The sequence below is a fragment of the Botryllus schlosseri genome, chromosome 15 (assembly GCF_051294905.1).
Source record: "Botryllus schlosseri isolate E-star chromosome 15, Bs_hap1, whole genome shotgun sequence".
NCBI classification, from domain to species: domain Eukaryota; kingdom Metazoa; phylum Chordata; class Ascidiacea; order Stolidobranchia; family Styelidae; genus Botryllus; species Botryllus schlosseri.
The window spans coordinates 22139500-22153556 of NC_137250.1; the positions used below are offsets into that span (position 1 = coordinate 22139500).

Below are 14057 nucleotides of genomic sequence, written 5' to 3' on the forward strand. Positions count from 1 at the left end.
CAGATTAGAGCATAGAAACATTGCACGAATTAGATTACTGGCATTTAGCACTATTTAGACGCCTAGAATCATGCGTAGTTGCCCGAACATGCTTGATTCTCGGGTATCCCCCGATTATGCCCAGTCCGAACTGATATAATGGGGTTGAATTCAGCGTGACCTAATCGTATCCTGTGACAAGCTTGATATCAGTAGACAGATTTTGTCATCGACGCAAGCTTTCGGCACTGGATACAGTGCCGTCTCAGGCGGTGAAGAACTGAACAGGGTCGGTGATGATATTTCCGGTTCGCTCTTGTGCGATACATCTTTTGGATCAGTAAATCTCTGCTCGGCGTGCTGATTCCTGTGGTCGGAATGCTATGTGCGAGGATAGGTGAGGGATGCTTGCTTTTCAAGAGCCATAGCAGACAGACATGTCACCCCAGGCGACAAAGAAGGCCAGAAAATGCCCGATGAAGGAGGTACTCAAAGAAGAAAATGGCACAAGGGCTTGGCCAAGGTGTAGGCTATGCCGTTACCAGATCAAGAAACTGGTAGCTTCGGTATACTATCTGCTCAGTATATCGCATTGCGACTTGTGTAAATGTGTATCGCATTGTGTGTGTCTTGAGCGGATGAAAATATAGACAATCTGACGAATATTATGATAGGAAGTAGCACTGCTACAGTTTTATATGAAGGAATCCAGAAACTACTTTGCGCTACGTTTCTAGTAGCCTGCTACTAAGACTATATATAATATGCTTCAAAACATGACACAATAATCTGGGCTATATATGCGGGTCTACCTGATGGGAATATCTGATTTATGCAAAGATCTTATCGCCGCCATCAGACTCAGCTTGTACTGTGTAAGAGTGTAATGTGATGTGTGGTTGGTATGTAGGCCTATCTATTGTATAACGTGTATTTTTTCTTACGTGACTAGCAAAGTAATAAAGTTCTCTCTTTCCCTACTACAATCTCTCTCTCTCTCTCTCTCTATCCTTCTATATTCCTACAACAATCTCTTTCTCTCTCCTTCTCTCTCTCTCTCTCTCCTTCTATATTCATACAACAATCTCTTTCTCTATCCTTCTCTCTCTCTCTCTCTCTCTCTCTCATTCTTATGCCTTCCATATAAACTGCAGGAGTAGAGACGCGGGTCCGCATTTCTCGCGAGTTGCTATCACTGACTTATGCGTAACGGTGGTCAGTATTTCAGTATTAGCAGGCTGCTGTATAGGCCTACTTGTACTCCAAGAGAGCCGTGGCGTTAGCAGTGTGGAATGGTAGGATCGTAATGTAAGCCGCTGACACTGAAGTGAGCGGCATTTTAAAATTTTTATTTATTGATTACACTATGCAGTGTTCTATGATCTTTGAGAAAAGTTCAGGTCGATAATACTTAGTCAAGAGCAGTGGTTCTCAACCTGTGGTACCGAAGCCATTTCAGATAATACGCAGTAAAGTGCATTTATTTTGATGTAAAATTACAGTTTTCACAAATCGTTAACGTAATTATTTCTAATGTAAGAAATGTCTTCATCGAATGCATAGAGAAAAAATCGCAACCATCACAATAATTGTGCCCTGTTGGGCGGATTTAGCCCGTGGGCCGCATTCGTTTCGAAATTTCAAGGTTTGCTTATTTGGTAATCCGCCCATGTTATTAATATTCATATGTAGATTTCGAGTCAAGTTGAGTTTTTCGTTCATTTGTTGATACGCAACAAAATCATAGAACTTCGACTCGGTATGAAAATTGAGAACTGCTGGTCAAGAGTTTGATGCTTTGATTGATTGTGTAATTCGTCGACGGCAGAGTTCTTCCACATGATATTCCGAGGTGGGCAGCTGCTATATTTGACGACATCGTTATTGAGACTACTCAGTGCAGATTTCCCTTGATGACAGGGGAGGGCAGGGGAGATAGTGTAGTGGTTACGATAAGCGCCCAGCACGCAGGCGACCCGCGTTCGATTCCCGTCGGAGGTTTATCTGGGCTCCTCTTCCCCTGCCGTTGCCGTTCTTACGGCGACAAAAAAGCCCAGAAAAAGACCCGACGAAAGAAAGCACTCACAATGAATGGAAAAGAACTAGTAGAAAGGGCCGCGGCTTCAAAGAGATCAACATCGAAAAAGAACTGTGACATCGGGCACTCTAGGCCGAGGTGGATGTTAGAGTAAAGGATCGCTACTGATGCGTGTCGTTCTACATCCTCCTATCTGTTCATGACATCGCATTGGTATGCATTGTGTCTTATCGCATTGTACATTGTGTGTGACTTGTTCAGATAAAAATATAACCCCAACCATGTTATGTTATGTTATGACCGCGACGTTTTCTCGATTTCGAATAGTCCCTAATTGCGTTTACGTGCGCTTAATTTTGTCACCCTGGTAATTGTACGCCACTCCACATTTGTCGCATACTTTGTCTCTTGCGGAGAATAGGATGGCTAGTCCTATCGGGAAACAGATAATTGCGAGTACGATTCCTGGTGTGGTGAATCTGCCTTTGAAAGTTCCAGTTCTGAAAAGGATATTTGCAGTTTTAGTGTCATTGAATAGATAGAGAGAGACGGAACTATTCAGAGCAAGAATACATATCGCTAATATGTGGCGTTTTATTGTCGGCAAAAATGTTTACGGAACCAGTTTTCGGTCAATCTGTTAGCCGTTGTTGTTTCAAGACGCTGACTTTTACAAAAACGGTATTCGGTAATCTTAATGTATAAAAGTTTGTAATAACCGGACTTGTATAAACTATACCAGTCTAGTTGGTTGACGGTCAACTAACTACACTGATATTTTGAGTAGCTCTAGTTCTAATTGCGCATTTTAAAGATAGTTTAGTTAGACCAACTAAAAAACACGTGTCTTGATTTGGCGCGAATCGTGATACCAGTGTTCTGTTGTGTTATGAGTAGGGCAAGTTTTCGCAACTTTTGCAACTATTTTTTACAGCTTCCGGCAGCTTCCTAAATACTCGTAAGATATGTAGAATGCTGTTTTAAGCTGTTTGAAGGAATCTTATAGTGTAGGCCAGTGGTTCTTAACCTTTTTTCTTCCAGCGCCCCCTTTCAAAAATTATCGTGCTCCAGTGCCCCCCCCCCCCAACTTCATATTTTAAGGAATGTAATAAAGACAATGAGTAAGAGGGAGGGCCGTAACAGCACTTCGTTAACCCCCCTAAAAACGATTGCCTTGCGCAGCCATAGCGTGATAAACCGAACTTCTAAGGGCTTCGCCCCCACGAACCCCATATCGTGATTTGATGGTCAGCAAATTTTGTGTGGCCTGGTCGCCCTAAGTACCAAACTTTTTCATAATGCATGAATGGATAGGTGATAATTACATATATAAGTCGCTATATAAACTTTTTATCCTCTCAGCCCACGTAATCAGATTTACCAGTAGCACTGAGTGAGCTGTTGTATAGGAAAATACAGGGCACTTAATTAATAATTAAACATATTCGGGCGTGCCCGCAGGTACAATTATTCGTTACCGGGGCCGTAACAGCCCCCCCCCCCAAACATAAAACGTTGGTCCTGGGCCCCCATCGGGTGATAAACCAAACTTCCGGGGGACTTCACTCCCAGACCCCCACTAGGCTGTCCGCTATTTGCTGATAGCCTATTAGGTATCTACATTGCGTGTCCATTTACTGAGGCAGCTATTCACGCCTATTCGCGCGAAGTGCGAAAAATTTCACTAATTAATGATTGAATTGGTCAATATCACCGGGAATTGCATGTAAATTTAGATCAATTTTTATCCTCTCTCTGCTCACGTAAACACATTTACCGGTAGAGCTAAGTGAGGTGCAATGTTCCCTCCAAGCTGCGCACGCGCGCAGTGCTGACACGGTCTCTGCACACATAAAATCTACGTTGCGCACAACAAATCTGGAGTTATTACCTTATTTTAGTCGTTACGCACTGTTGTCCAAGGGTCAGCGCAGTGAGTTGTTGAGTGTGCGCAGACTCATCAAAACTTAAAGCGAACATTGTGAGGTTTCTTGGAAACTGTAGGGCCCGTTACTAATAATTAAACATATTCGGGCGGGCGAACCCGTTGGTATGACTTCGTTGCATGATGTTATTTCGTGACCCCCTGTCTGCAATATCAAAAAATATAGAATCGCTCAACGGGGATATCGTCCAACAGGAATATACCTGTCGCCCAATCGTACTAAACTAAAAGACGCAAACGATTTCAGATTGATATTTCCTTACTGACATATAATTTTTACCTGCCAGATGGAATTCGTCTTCTGGGGTTCTGATCGCCAAGACAGGAATTTAAGGATATGTCCTATCACCACATCATCTACGGCGAAGCCATTTTTCTCCAGCGCCCCCCATACCGCCCCCTGAGCCCAGCGCCCCCCATATCGCCCCCTGAGCGTTTCCGCCCCCCTTCAAGTTCACCAGCGCCCCCTGGGGGGCGCTGGTGGCAAGGTTAAGAACCACTGGTGTAGGCTTACCATATTTTGGAAATCTAAAAAGAGGAAAAGAGGACCCTTTTACAGAAATTTGCAACTTGCAAAACCGGAGGAGAATTCTCAAAAACCGATGAACTTTTCCCACTTAGCGAGCTGTTGACTGAAAAAAAAAAAAAAAGGTCATCTTTTCCGCTCAGAGCTCAAAATACCGTTTTTCTCTCCATATTGCCAGGTGGCTCATTAAAAAAATGTCATTTTTTCGCTCAGAGCTAAAATCACCGTTTTCCACTCCGAAATACCCGCCGGAGCGTCACTTCTGTGCTAATTTGCGGCGTATGCGGCGTTGAGGACGTATGGTAAGCCTATTATAGTGCAACTTTTTGCAACTTTTGTCCATTTTTTTCATGCAACTCGTTGCAACATTTTGCAACTTTTTCGATTTTTCATGAAAGTATTTTCGGTTTTGGTGAAATACACGGCCAGATTCGACTAAAACACTATAAATCAGCACCGAAGTACGGGTATTTCTGGAGCTGCGAGCCGGTAAATTGACCTTTTTTTTAGTCAACCGAGCAAAATGTGGTCTTTTAGTGCAACTTTTGTCAAAAATAAATAAATGAATGCAACTTTCCGCGGATTTAACTGCAAAAATAACTTGCCCTAGTTATGAGTCGTCCAGGATATCGCAAACTCTCTTTTTAGTAAGAAGATGTAATAATCCAATGGGTCGGAAAAACCGACGGCTATTTTGATGGAAAACTACTGCCGCGCGTAGGCCTAAGCCCGGGATTCGCATTCGTGATGGTGCCGAAACGGCTAACAATTTCATGTTGCTGCCCTCTGTCCAAGTTTTAAGTTTTTATAACTTCTGCAGATTATAGAATTCATTTAATTTAAATTGTCGGATTTTTTCTGCGTGGTCCCGGAGCGTTCGTGATCTCTGATTGGGCAAGCATGTGAATAATGCGATTCTGGTTTGGGTTGATCTAGCATTCCCTGGATATTATTTTGTGAGTTTCAGTTGAAACGTCCGTAGTTGGACTTGTTAATATCATTTCACGCGCAATGCGATTGAGTAAAGTGTATTCCATGGTACAGTCCCTTGTGTAAGCCAGTGGTTCCCAACCGTTTTGTCTTATCGCCCCCTTACCCACCTCGACACAACTTTTCGCTACCCCCTATATTTACGCATCCGAAAATGAGGACATATAATAGAGAAATTTATTCCCTTAACTCTGATCGCAGATCGCTGGTTCGGAACCACTGGTCTTGTACAGTGTACAAGTACATGCACACTTACTGTGACAAGGCTCTATTATTGCTACTGCATATTAAATAGACAGCCTGCTATTCTTTACTCACTGGCAATTGTCACATTTATCTCCGATCCGGATGAACTTTCTGGTCATCGCCTTGTTCATTGCCTTCAAATAATGTGGTGGGAGTTGGACTGAAACGGAAAAACTTTGCATTTGTACGAGATATCATGGAGATGAAATGCATATTTCTAGAATCTAAATTAGTGGCTCTCGACCTTTTTTCTTATCCATGCCCAATTTCCTATTTAAAAATGTTCCGACAACCATCTTCAAAATTAGAAAGCTGCTTACTAACTAAAGGGCGAGGACCTTCGCCAAGACGTACACGCTTCAAGAAATATGTCTGCATGAGATATGGCATGCTGATATCAGACTGTTAGGATTGAGCATCGGCATGATACCTCTTCCGGAGGTGGTCAGTAACGTTGTGTTTTTTCTGTTTTCAGAGTAATCAAGTAGATTTTGCCAACGTGTGCCACTCACTCGGGTGGCTATTACTTTTACCAAAAAAGCTCAATTCTGACATTTCAGATTTTGTGAAGTAGACAGTAGTTTTTGGATATGTGCCTGCATCACTGCATCACTGCTCGAGACTAAGCCGGCCAAGACCGATGTTTCATTGTAACTTCGAAGGATAGTAAAGTCCCCACAGGATTAGTATTTCGTCTATCAGTCCTGATACCTGGAAAGTAGGGCCAGAAACTGAGACTAAATTAACGATATTATGATTGCGAACCATTCTATATTACTCTAACAGAATTGAAAAAAGTGGGTTGAACCGGATTGAACAGAAAAAAAGTACCCTGATCATCATCAATTTATCAACTTTTTTTTTTATCAAACCAATGCATCACAAGATTGTGATATAATGAAAAATGGGCGGGTGCCGAAAAGACTTGCATTATAGTCATTTAATCAGACACCTCGGTCTACAGCATGTAAATAATAGGCATGCACACTGGATTTAAGAAAGGGTAACGTAAATGAACGCAGACAAAAATGAATGGTGCATGTGTCGGTAGGTGGGGTCGACATGTCAGATTGTGTTCCGGTAATCTTGAGGCCTGACTAGTCGCCGCAGGAACATAGGATTACGTCTTAAAGATCGTTTTTGTGGGTTCAGAACTTGAGCATATTAATAACATATTCATTACCATATTATTAAAACGTAGATCGCAATTTGGTAAATGCGACACAGATCAGACTCACCTGTCACGTTCGTATGTTTAGTGCCGTCTCCCAGATCCTGTGTGGTGGTCGCATGCGATATGCTATTTCCCGCTTCGTAAGTCACAGTGGCTGACTGGTCTCCGAAAGCGTGATTTTGTTTCAGATGATCGTATGAGCTTGTCGACGGCGATACTGACGAGGAGAAAGCGCTCCCAAATGTAGCACCACCTGACATCGGTAGTACAATAAGTAATAGATGAAAAATGGCTTTCACAATACCAGAGCTGCAAGTTTTACCACGACAGGGCCCTGCCAAATGTACAGGGAGCGATGTAGCATTTCACCCAAGATTATCGAAGGTATGATTTGAAAAAATACCGGTTCGTTTTCCCGTAGCCCCGACATCACGGATGTGCTCACGAACTCCATGCGTGGGTCGTAGGCTATATAGCCGCAAGAGTCGGGAATTTGGAAATTTTCAGCTTTTTATAACCAGATTTGAATTATAATTATAGCTGCACCGTGTTTTCCAATTTAAATTAGAAATACTGAATTCCCAAAGACTTGAAAATTATTGAATGAAATTCTGGATTTGAAACAACGAAAATCAAGTTCAATAAATGGTCATTCACAAGCATGAGGAGGGTATAGGGATATCTAGAAATTATAGTCCTAGATATCCCTGAGAAACGCAAATGTATGTACTTTTGTGCAGCAAACATGGATCGTTTTGCACCATACAGCAGTGGCGGCTCGTCCTATAGGGCAACAGGGGCATTGCCCCACCTAAAATTTTGTTCAATAACAATTATTTACCATTTATAGACGCACAGCAATCAATATATACCGAAATCACAGCGAAACCCGCATTATTCTTGTGCTTTCGCTTGTAAATGCCCATACCATAATACCATAAAAGCGCACAAGTACAACACACGCGCGTCCACGTCGTCCAACTATCATATGATCGACCGAAAAGATCATCGCTCCATCAAATATGCCGGACCTGATGTGTGGAACAGTATCCCGCCGGCCATCCGACAGTCGACGAGCATGTCCACATTCAAGTCGAAATACAAGCAATTACTACTAAATAAATACAGTCCATCCTCAAGATTACCGGACCACGACTGACCTATCGATCTCGCTTCCCATGACATGCCGCCCTATTTCTTGTCGCATTCTTTTTTTATACTATCTTCTTTACTTTCATTCAGTGTGCATGCCTCTCCTCTTTACATCGCCTAGGCCAAGGTGGGTGTCAGATTCCATAGACTACTCCTTGTCGCTTCGACATCTTCCTGTCTTTTCATTGTATCGCATTTTTGTGGTGTATTGAACTGATAAAATTGCTAATAAACCAATGATAATGATACCTAGCGAAGTCTTTGCGAAAATCGAATTCTCTTCTGTGTTTTCGCTTTGTGAATGCCTAGCCGGGGCTTGCCCCGGTAGCGCTCATAACAAGCTTTCACTGTCTGTTCTCTCAAAGCCGCGCACAATAAAGAAACGGGGATTTACTCTCTCCTATTCATACAATTACCGAGCAAGTGGGGCAACCTTTTATGCCCTTAAGGTGTGATGTAACAATCGTATCTATATCTGAACTCGGTTACCGTAATATGCGTTTAGTCGACATTTGCTGGCATAGGTCGATTTTGACGATGTTTCGCTCCATGATAATTCTTGTAACTTGGTATGTTATGTCGTGAAGGTCGTATTTAACACTGCTCCAAGTTTCAGGGTTGCTACTTGAAGTGTACGGTAGTAATGCTGTCGTTTCCAAAGTTGACTGTGTGCTGGCTGATCCGTCATGTATCGCTAACAGATTTTACTCAAAAGCGGGTATTGGTCTCCATTGATTTTGACGATGTTCCATACCGAGATCGGTCATGACATTTGGCGTAGTTGGTCCTAGTGTTAGTGTCGATCGCCGTACCAAGTTTAAAGTTTATCACTGAACTATGTGGGTGGTAATTTCGTTTCCTAATTCGAGTGAGAGCTGACTCGCCATTTATCACTAACAGATTTTACGCAATACCTGTATTGGTCTCTATCGATTTTAACGATGCTCCATACCTATATCCGTCTTGAGCTTTTGGACGGTATATCTTGATTTCAGTATCGAACGCTGTGCCAAGTCCCGAGGTTGACACTCAATGATTAGGGCAGTAATTTCATTATCGAGGTCGAGTATGGTAGGCCTAACGCTGACTACCGCATTGCGGATTTCACGCAAAAGCCGGCGTTGGTCTGTGCTAATTTTAACTGTGTTTCATACTAAGATAGGTGATGAGATGATGATCTCATGAAACAGTTTACTAAGATTCTCGGTTTGCATTCAAATATTTACTTTATTTTATATTCTCCAATGACAATTTCACCGTGAAATTGTGGCCTTTAAGCCATTTGCTGACAACCCGATGTCAAGCGCGTTAGCTAATAGTTCGTTTTCGATGACGGCTAACAGCTGATCAATTGATCAGCCTATTCCTCAATATATTTTACGCGAAATTCAGTGTTTTTAGGCAAGACTCGGCCCTTATCAGCCTGGAATTGATCTAATCGTACACGGGAGGGAACCGCACTCTTACCTTTTCCCAACGTATTGCGATAAAAAATGAAAAGCTGACGTAGGCTATAAGCGAGGATAAGGACGCCTTGTTATACACTTTTACACTGCTGGTGCCAGGGGACAGTGTCTCTATAGTTCGACCGAAATTGGGTATCGTGATCTGAAGCATGCGGTCTACTGCAAACGGTGTCTCGATATTACCCGATAGTCGACATTGCTCGGCTCGAGTTGACTTGTTTATATTCTAATACATCTTTTTCCGAAGTTAACCACTAGTGAACTTTTAAAATTCCTATGGTTGAAAAATCGCTTTCTATCAACTTTGCTGCAGTAATTAGGCTCGATGCGTTAGATGTGCTCCCGATTCTCAACGCTCTCATTCTGGGTATTCCATATTTCAATGAACTCGTCATTGAACAATGAACAAGGAACATTTTGCAACTATGAAATCACGCCGCGCTGATACAAACGTTAAAATATGCAGGTATGAACAACTGTACTTGATATTTTTCTTTCGAATAATTTGAAATACGTAAGTCTTGTTTACCATGCTTAATGTATATACCCCATACAAACTGTGTGTGACCACCACGAAGTCACATTTTCACGTCGGAATACACTATTGTGACGTCATTTAGACAATTTAAATCGCGCACACCCCTTGCCCCACCACCCGATATTATCACGAGCCGCCACTGCCATACAGTCCTACTGTAGCATATCCGGGAAATAATTAGGTTACCGGCATTTTGCCCCATAATTAGTCTGATTGGAATATTAGAATTATCAAATTCTCCAAGTCTGCACACACTCGTACCAGACGCTAGTACTTTGAAGTGAATGGTGTTTTATTCCTGTTATCAAAATATAGATCATTAAAAAACTGTTTAATTCGGGCGTGAACACCGGGATCAGCTGTCATTCGATTTTCCATTCCTATACTTCAGGGGCGGGCAACTTCTCCAGTCGGCGGGCCGGATATAGGAAAATGAAGTACTTGGCGGGCCGGATTCCTAAATCAACACAGTAATCGTGTATTTATCCACCTATGAAAGGAATACATCGTATATACTGTGAATTTTAAGTTGAAAGCATAGAGGCGAAAAACTATAGGGTTACCATATTTTGGAATCGGGAAAGGAGGAAACTTTTTCAAAATTTTCAAACCCAGAATTCCGGAGAAAAATCTAGAGAAAATGGTATCTTTTTCTCACTTCTTGGTCGGTTGACTAAAAAAAAAGGTCAACTTTCGCTCAGCTCCCGAAATACCCGCCAGTCCCGTCTGAGCGTCAGTTCAATGCTATTTTATGGTATTACGGTGCCCTGTGTTTAACCCAATATTTAAAAAAAGAGGACCAAATCTGAAAAAGGACATTTAGGCGTCCTCGGAGGACATTTTCAAAAACACGAAAAAGGAGGACAAATCTTAAGGGAGGACGCATGGTAACCCTACCAAAAACAGCATTTATTGAATTGAATAAGGTAGCTGTTGAAGTCAATGAGATCGGTGGTCGATCAAAGTTGTCGACAAGTCATTGAATAGAACTCTGGTTGCATGTCGGACGCAGACGCCCTTAGTAAAGACTGCAATGGATTAGTTAGATTAGGGGGCTGCCAGCGTTAGCGCACAGAAGCCACTACAAAAACTACAACATCAGGTCCTCCGTATCATAGCCAGGGCCCTAAAGGGACCGGGATGTGTGTCCAACAAATCACTGCTCAATTGATTCGGTGTCCTAAACATAAAATATATGCGGAAACTAGAAATTGCCAAGTTTATGTGATAGTTCCACTGCGGCCAGCGACCCGAAAACTTCAATAACGTTTTTACCTCGGTATCAAACGTGCATGAGTAGGCTACGGACACGCGCGCGTCCCCGTCGTCCAACTATCATATGGTAGACAAAAAAGATCATCGCTCTATCAAATATGCCGGACCTGATTTGTGGAACAGTATCTCGCCGGCTATCCGACAGTCATCGAGCATGACCACATTCAAGTCGAACAATTTCTACTGAATAAATACTAGTTAGCCCTCTATTTAACCGGACCACGACCTGAAATATCGATCTCACCTTTCGTCACATGTCTCATTTTTTGTCACCTGTCCTTTTATATTATCTTATTTTACTTTTCATTCAGTGTGCAATGTGCATGCCTCCTTTTCTACATCGCCTAGGTCAGGTGGGTGTCTGATTTGGAAGACTACTCCAATTCGTTTCGACACCTTCCTTTCTTTCATTTTATCGTTGTCCCGTGGTGTTACGGAATGCTAAAAAATTTAGCACTAAATTGAAATGAGTTGAACGCAGCTCTAGGGCTCCTCTACATGTTCATTTTCGAAAATGCTTGCTCGTAGATGTGAGTATAGACCGGAACGAAACGAATAGTTTAATGGCCACCTTTCTCCGGGCGCGGGCCGCATTATCATATATGACCGGAAATTCTCCGCGGGCCGCTTAAATCCCTTCGCGGGCCGGATCCGGCCCGCGGGCCGTATGTTGCCCACCCTTGCTATACTTGAGAGCATGTCAATACGAGGTGTGCGAAACCAGGAAACGCACGTTACCTTGAAGGCCGTATTTGCTCTGATCGAATGCCATCTTCAGTCCAAAATTCAACTACGGGTTTCCCCAACGAGAATAACCCTGGCGAGAAAAGAATGGATGGTCAAACTGGCGGCAAAGTGTCGGGAATCGATTATATTCTGATGATGCTAATCGAGTAGCGATATACGGTTTTTGCGATCTATGCTCCTGATTCCTCACGAGTACTGAACTCGTATCAATAGAGCTATATTCGAATTTCTTCGAAAGGACGGCGTGCTGGACTGATGATAGACTCAACTTAAAGTTCCCGTATTGATACCGAGTCACATTCGGAACATCTATAGACCTGTATGTATATCTATAGCTTGGTATCACACCAATACGTACCGATACCCTTCGATTTACTGCCAAATGCCAAGGCCCACAAACCATCGGGGTAGATAGGCCATGAGTTCACACAAGGAATCTCTTTGACATCACACCCTTATAGATACGGACGCCATTGTGAAGGCACAAAGAGTATTTGTATGCCTATTATCGAATGAACAATATGTCTTTATGTATGGCGATTGGCGAATGGCTGTCGCGCGTTACCGTACTTACACGCTGCAGTTCCAGTACAGTTTTGTCCAACGATTCTGATACATATTTCGTTTAACCTTCGTCATTTGCACAATATTGAAGGATCGACTTAGCATTAACAGAATGAGTTCATGGATAATCTAAAAATGGTACATTGAGCTTAAGCCATCTATTTGCCAGGATTATCCGACTTTTCACGCCAGTTGCGTCATATTTGGTGATAAGGTTGTTGGTGTACTAGAGGGGTGTCGGACATCCGGCCCGCGAAGCAATTTTGAATAAATAAACCCGCTTATATAATGCAGCACACTTGTAGCAACTGTTGAGATTTTTGCAGGAAATACTTTCAATTAAATAATCCCTCGAAACAGCAAGTGTCGAGCATGTCTGTCCATAGGTCACATTATTACCACCCGACTGCGGTGATGTGGCTTCACCGTAGTTACCATGGAACGAGCCCGCGACATTGACACCTAATTCCGAGAGGGGAAATGTGCACACTGATTTCAGAGTTTTATGGAAAAATGGACCAAAGCGTAGTTATTCACAGAAGCGAAAACGCCGCTACATGCGGTTACCTTGGAGAATATAGCAGTCCTACAAAATATACGATTCAAATATCTGTGGTCGCACTGCGGTGTCACTTCCGACTCAAAATGTCCCGGTCGTAGTTAAATCTCTTGATCAGACTAGTTGACCTCCAGGTCGTATCGATCATTCCTATCTGGTACCGAATACTGTGCATGCGTATTTTCTGTACCACCATTATTGATCTTTGTTTGTTATGAAAATAAAGACTATATCTCCTCATACACCTGGGTAACGCTAGATTGCGATTGAAGCAAAGGGATCATTCAAATGTCCCAACTTGAATCGTCTTTTGCGCCATTGTTTTAACGGTTCATATCGGTATTCAACCGGCCAATCACCGTATTTTTGCCAATTCCATTGCTCACGAATAAAGGTGTTGCTATACTTGCACGAATAAAGTCCCTATGATCCTTGGTACTGTGTAATATACTATTATCTAAATATACTTGATAATAAAACACTCAAGTGAAAAGATTGGGCATGATTTTGGAATCAGTTCAGGGGTGCGGCCCGCGAGCGATTTGAGTTTGACACCTCTGCTGGTGTACAATGTTTTTCTGAATTCTCTACTACAGGGGTCGGGAACCTTTTTTATCCGAAGAGCCATTTTGACCTTATTTTTCACATTTTAACTTTTAAAAAGCTATACATGTCATCAACTGTTACGTGACAATGGAAAATTTGTGACGTCGCAATAGCACTAATTCCAACTCATTACATGAGATTCGTCGTGTGTGTGCACTACATTTATTCGTACTCGTACTAATCATGCTGGTTGCCTTATTTAAGCACGCGAAACTTGAGTTACGAGAACGTAGGTTCGTCGTGATGAACCTA

The 14057-nt window shown here is 42.5% G+C and overlaps 1 protein-coding gene across 1 annotated transcript; it reads right to left on the bottom strand.

The window, feature by feature from the left end:
• Window positions 1-1442: 1442 nt before the first annotated feature.
• Window positions 1443-12422, bottom strand: LOC145458145 (uncharacterized). Its single transcript, XM_080336507.1, has 4 exons — window positions 12068-12422; window positions 6963-7151; window positions 5797-5884; window positions 1443-2517 (listed from the first exon to the last, which is right to left on the bottom strand). Exons 1-4 carry the CDS (start codon window positions 12099-12101, stop codon window positions 2358-2360), a joined length of 471 nt encoding a protein of 156 aa, XP_080192633.1. The 5' UTR covers window positions 12102-12422; the 3' UTR covers window positions 1443-2357.
• Window positions 12423-14057: the final 1635 nt, after the last annotated feature.

What these genes read in the sequence shown, in the direction of transcription:
- LOC145458145 (XM_080336507.1), bottom strand. Translation starts at nt 12,101, where the DNA reads ATGGCATTCGATCAGAGCAAATACGGCCTTCAAG. An exon ending in GAGCAAATACGGCCTTCAAG is followed by an intron (nt 7,152 to 12,067) that starts GTAACGTGCGTT and finishes TACCGATGTCAG; the next exon opens with GTGGTGCTACATTTGGGAGC. An exon ending in GATAAATGTGACAATTGCCA is followed by an intron (nt 2,518 to 5,796) that starts GTGAGTAAAGAA and finishes TATCCTTTTCAG; the next exon opens with AACTGGAACTTTCAAAGGCA.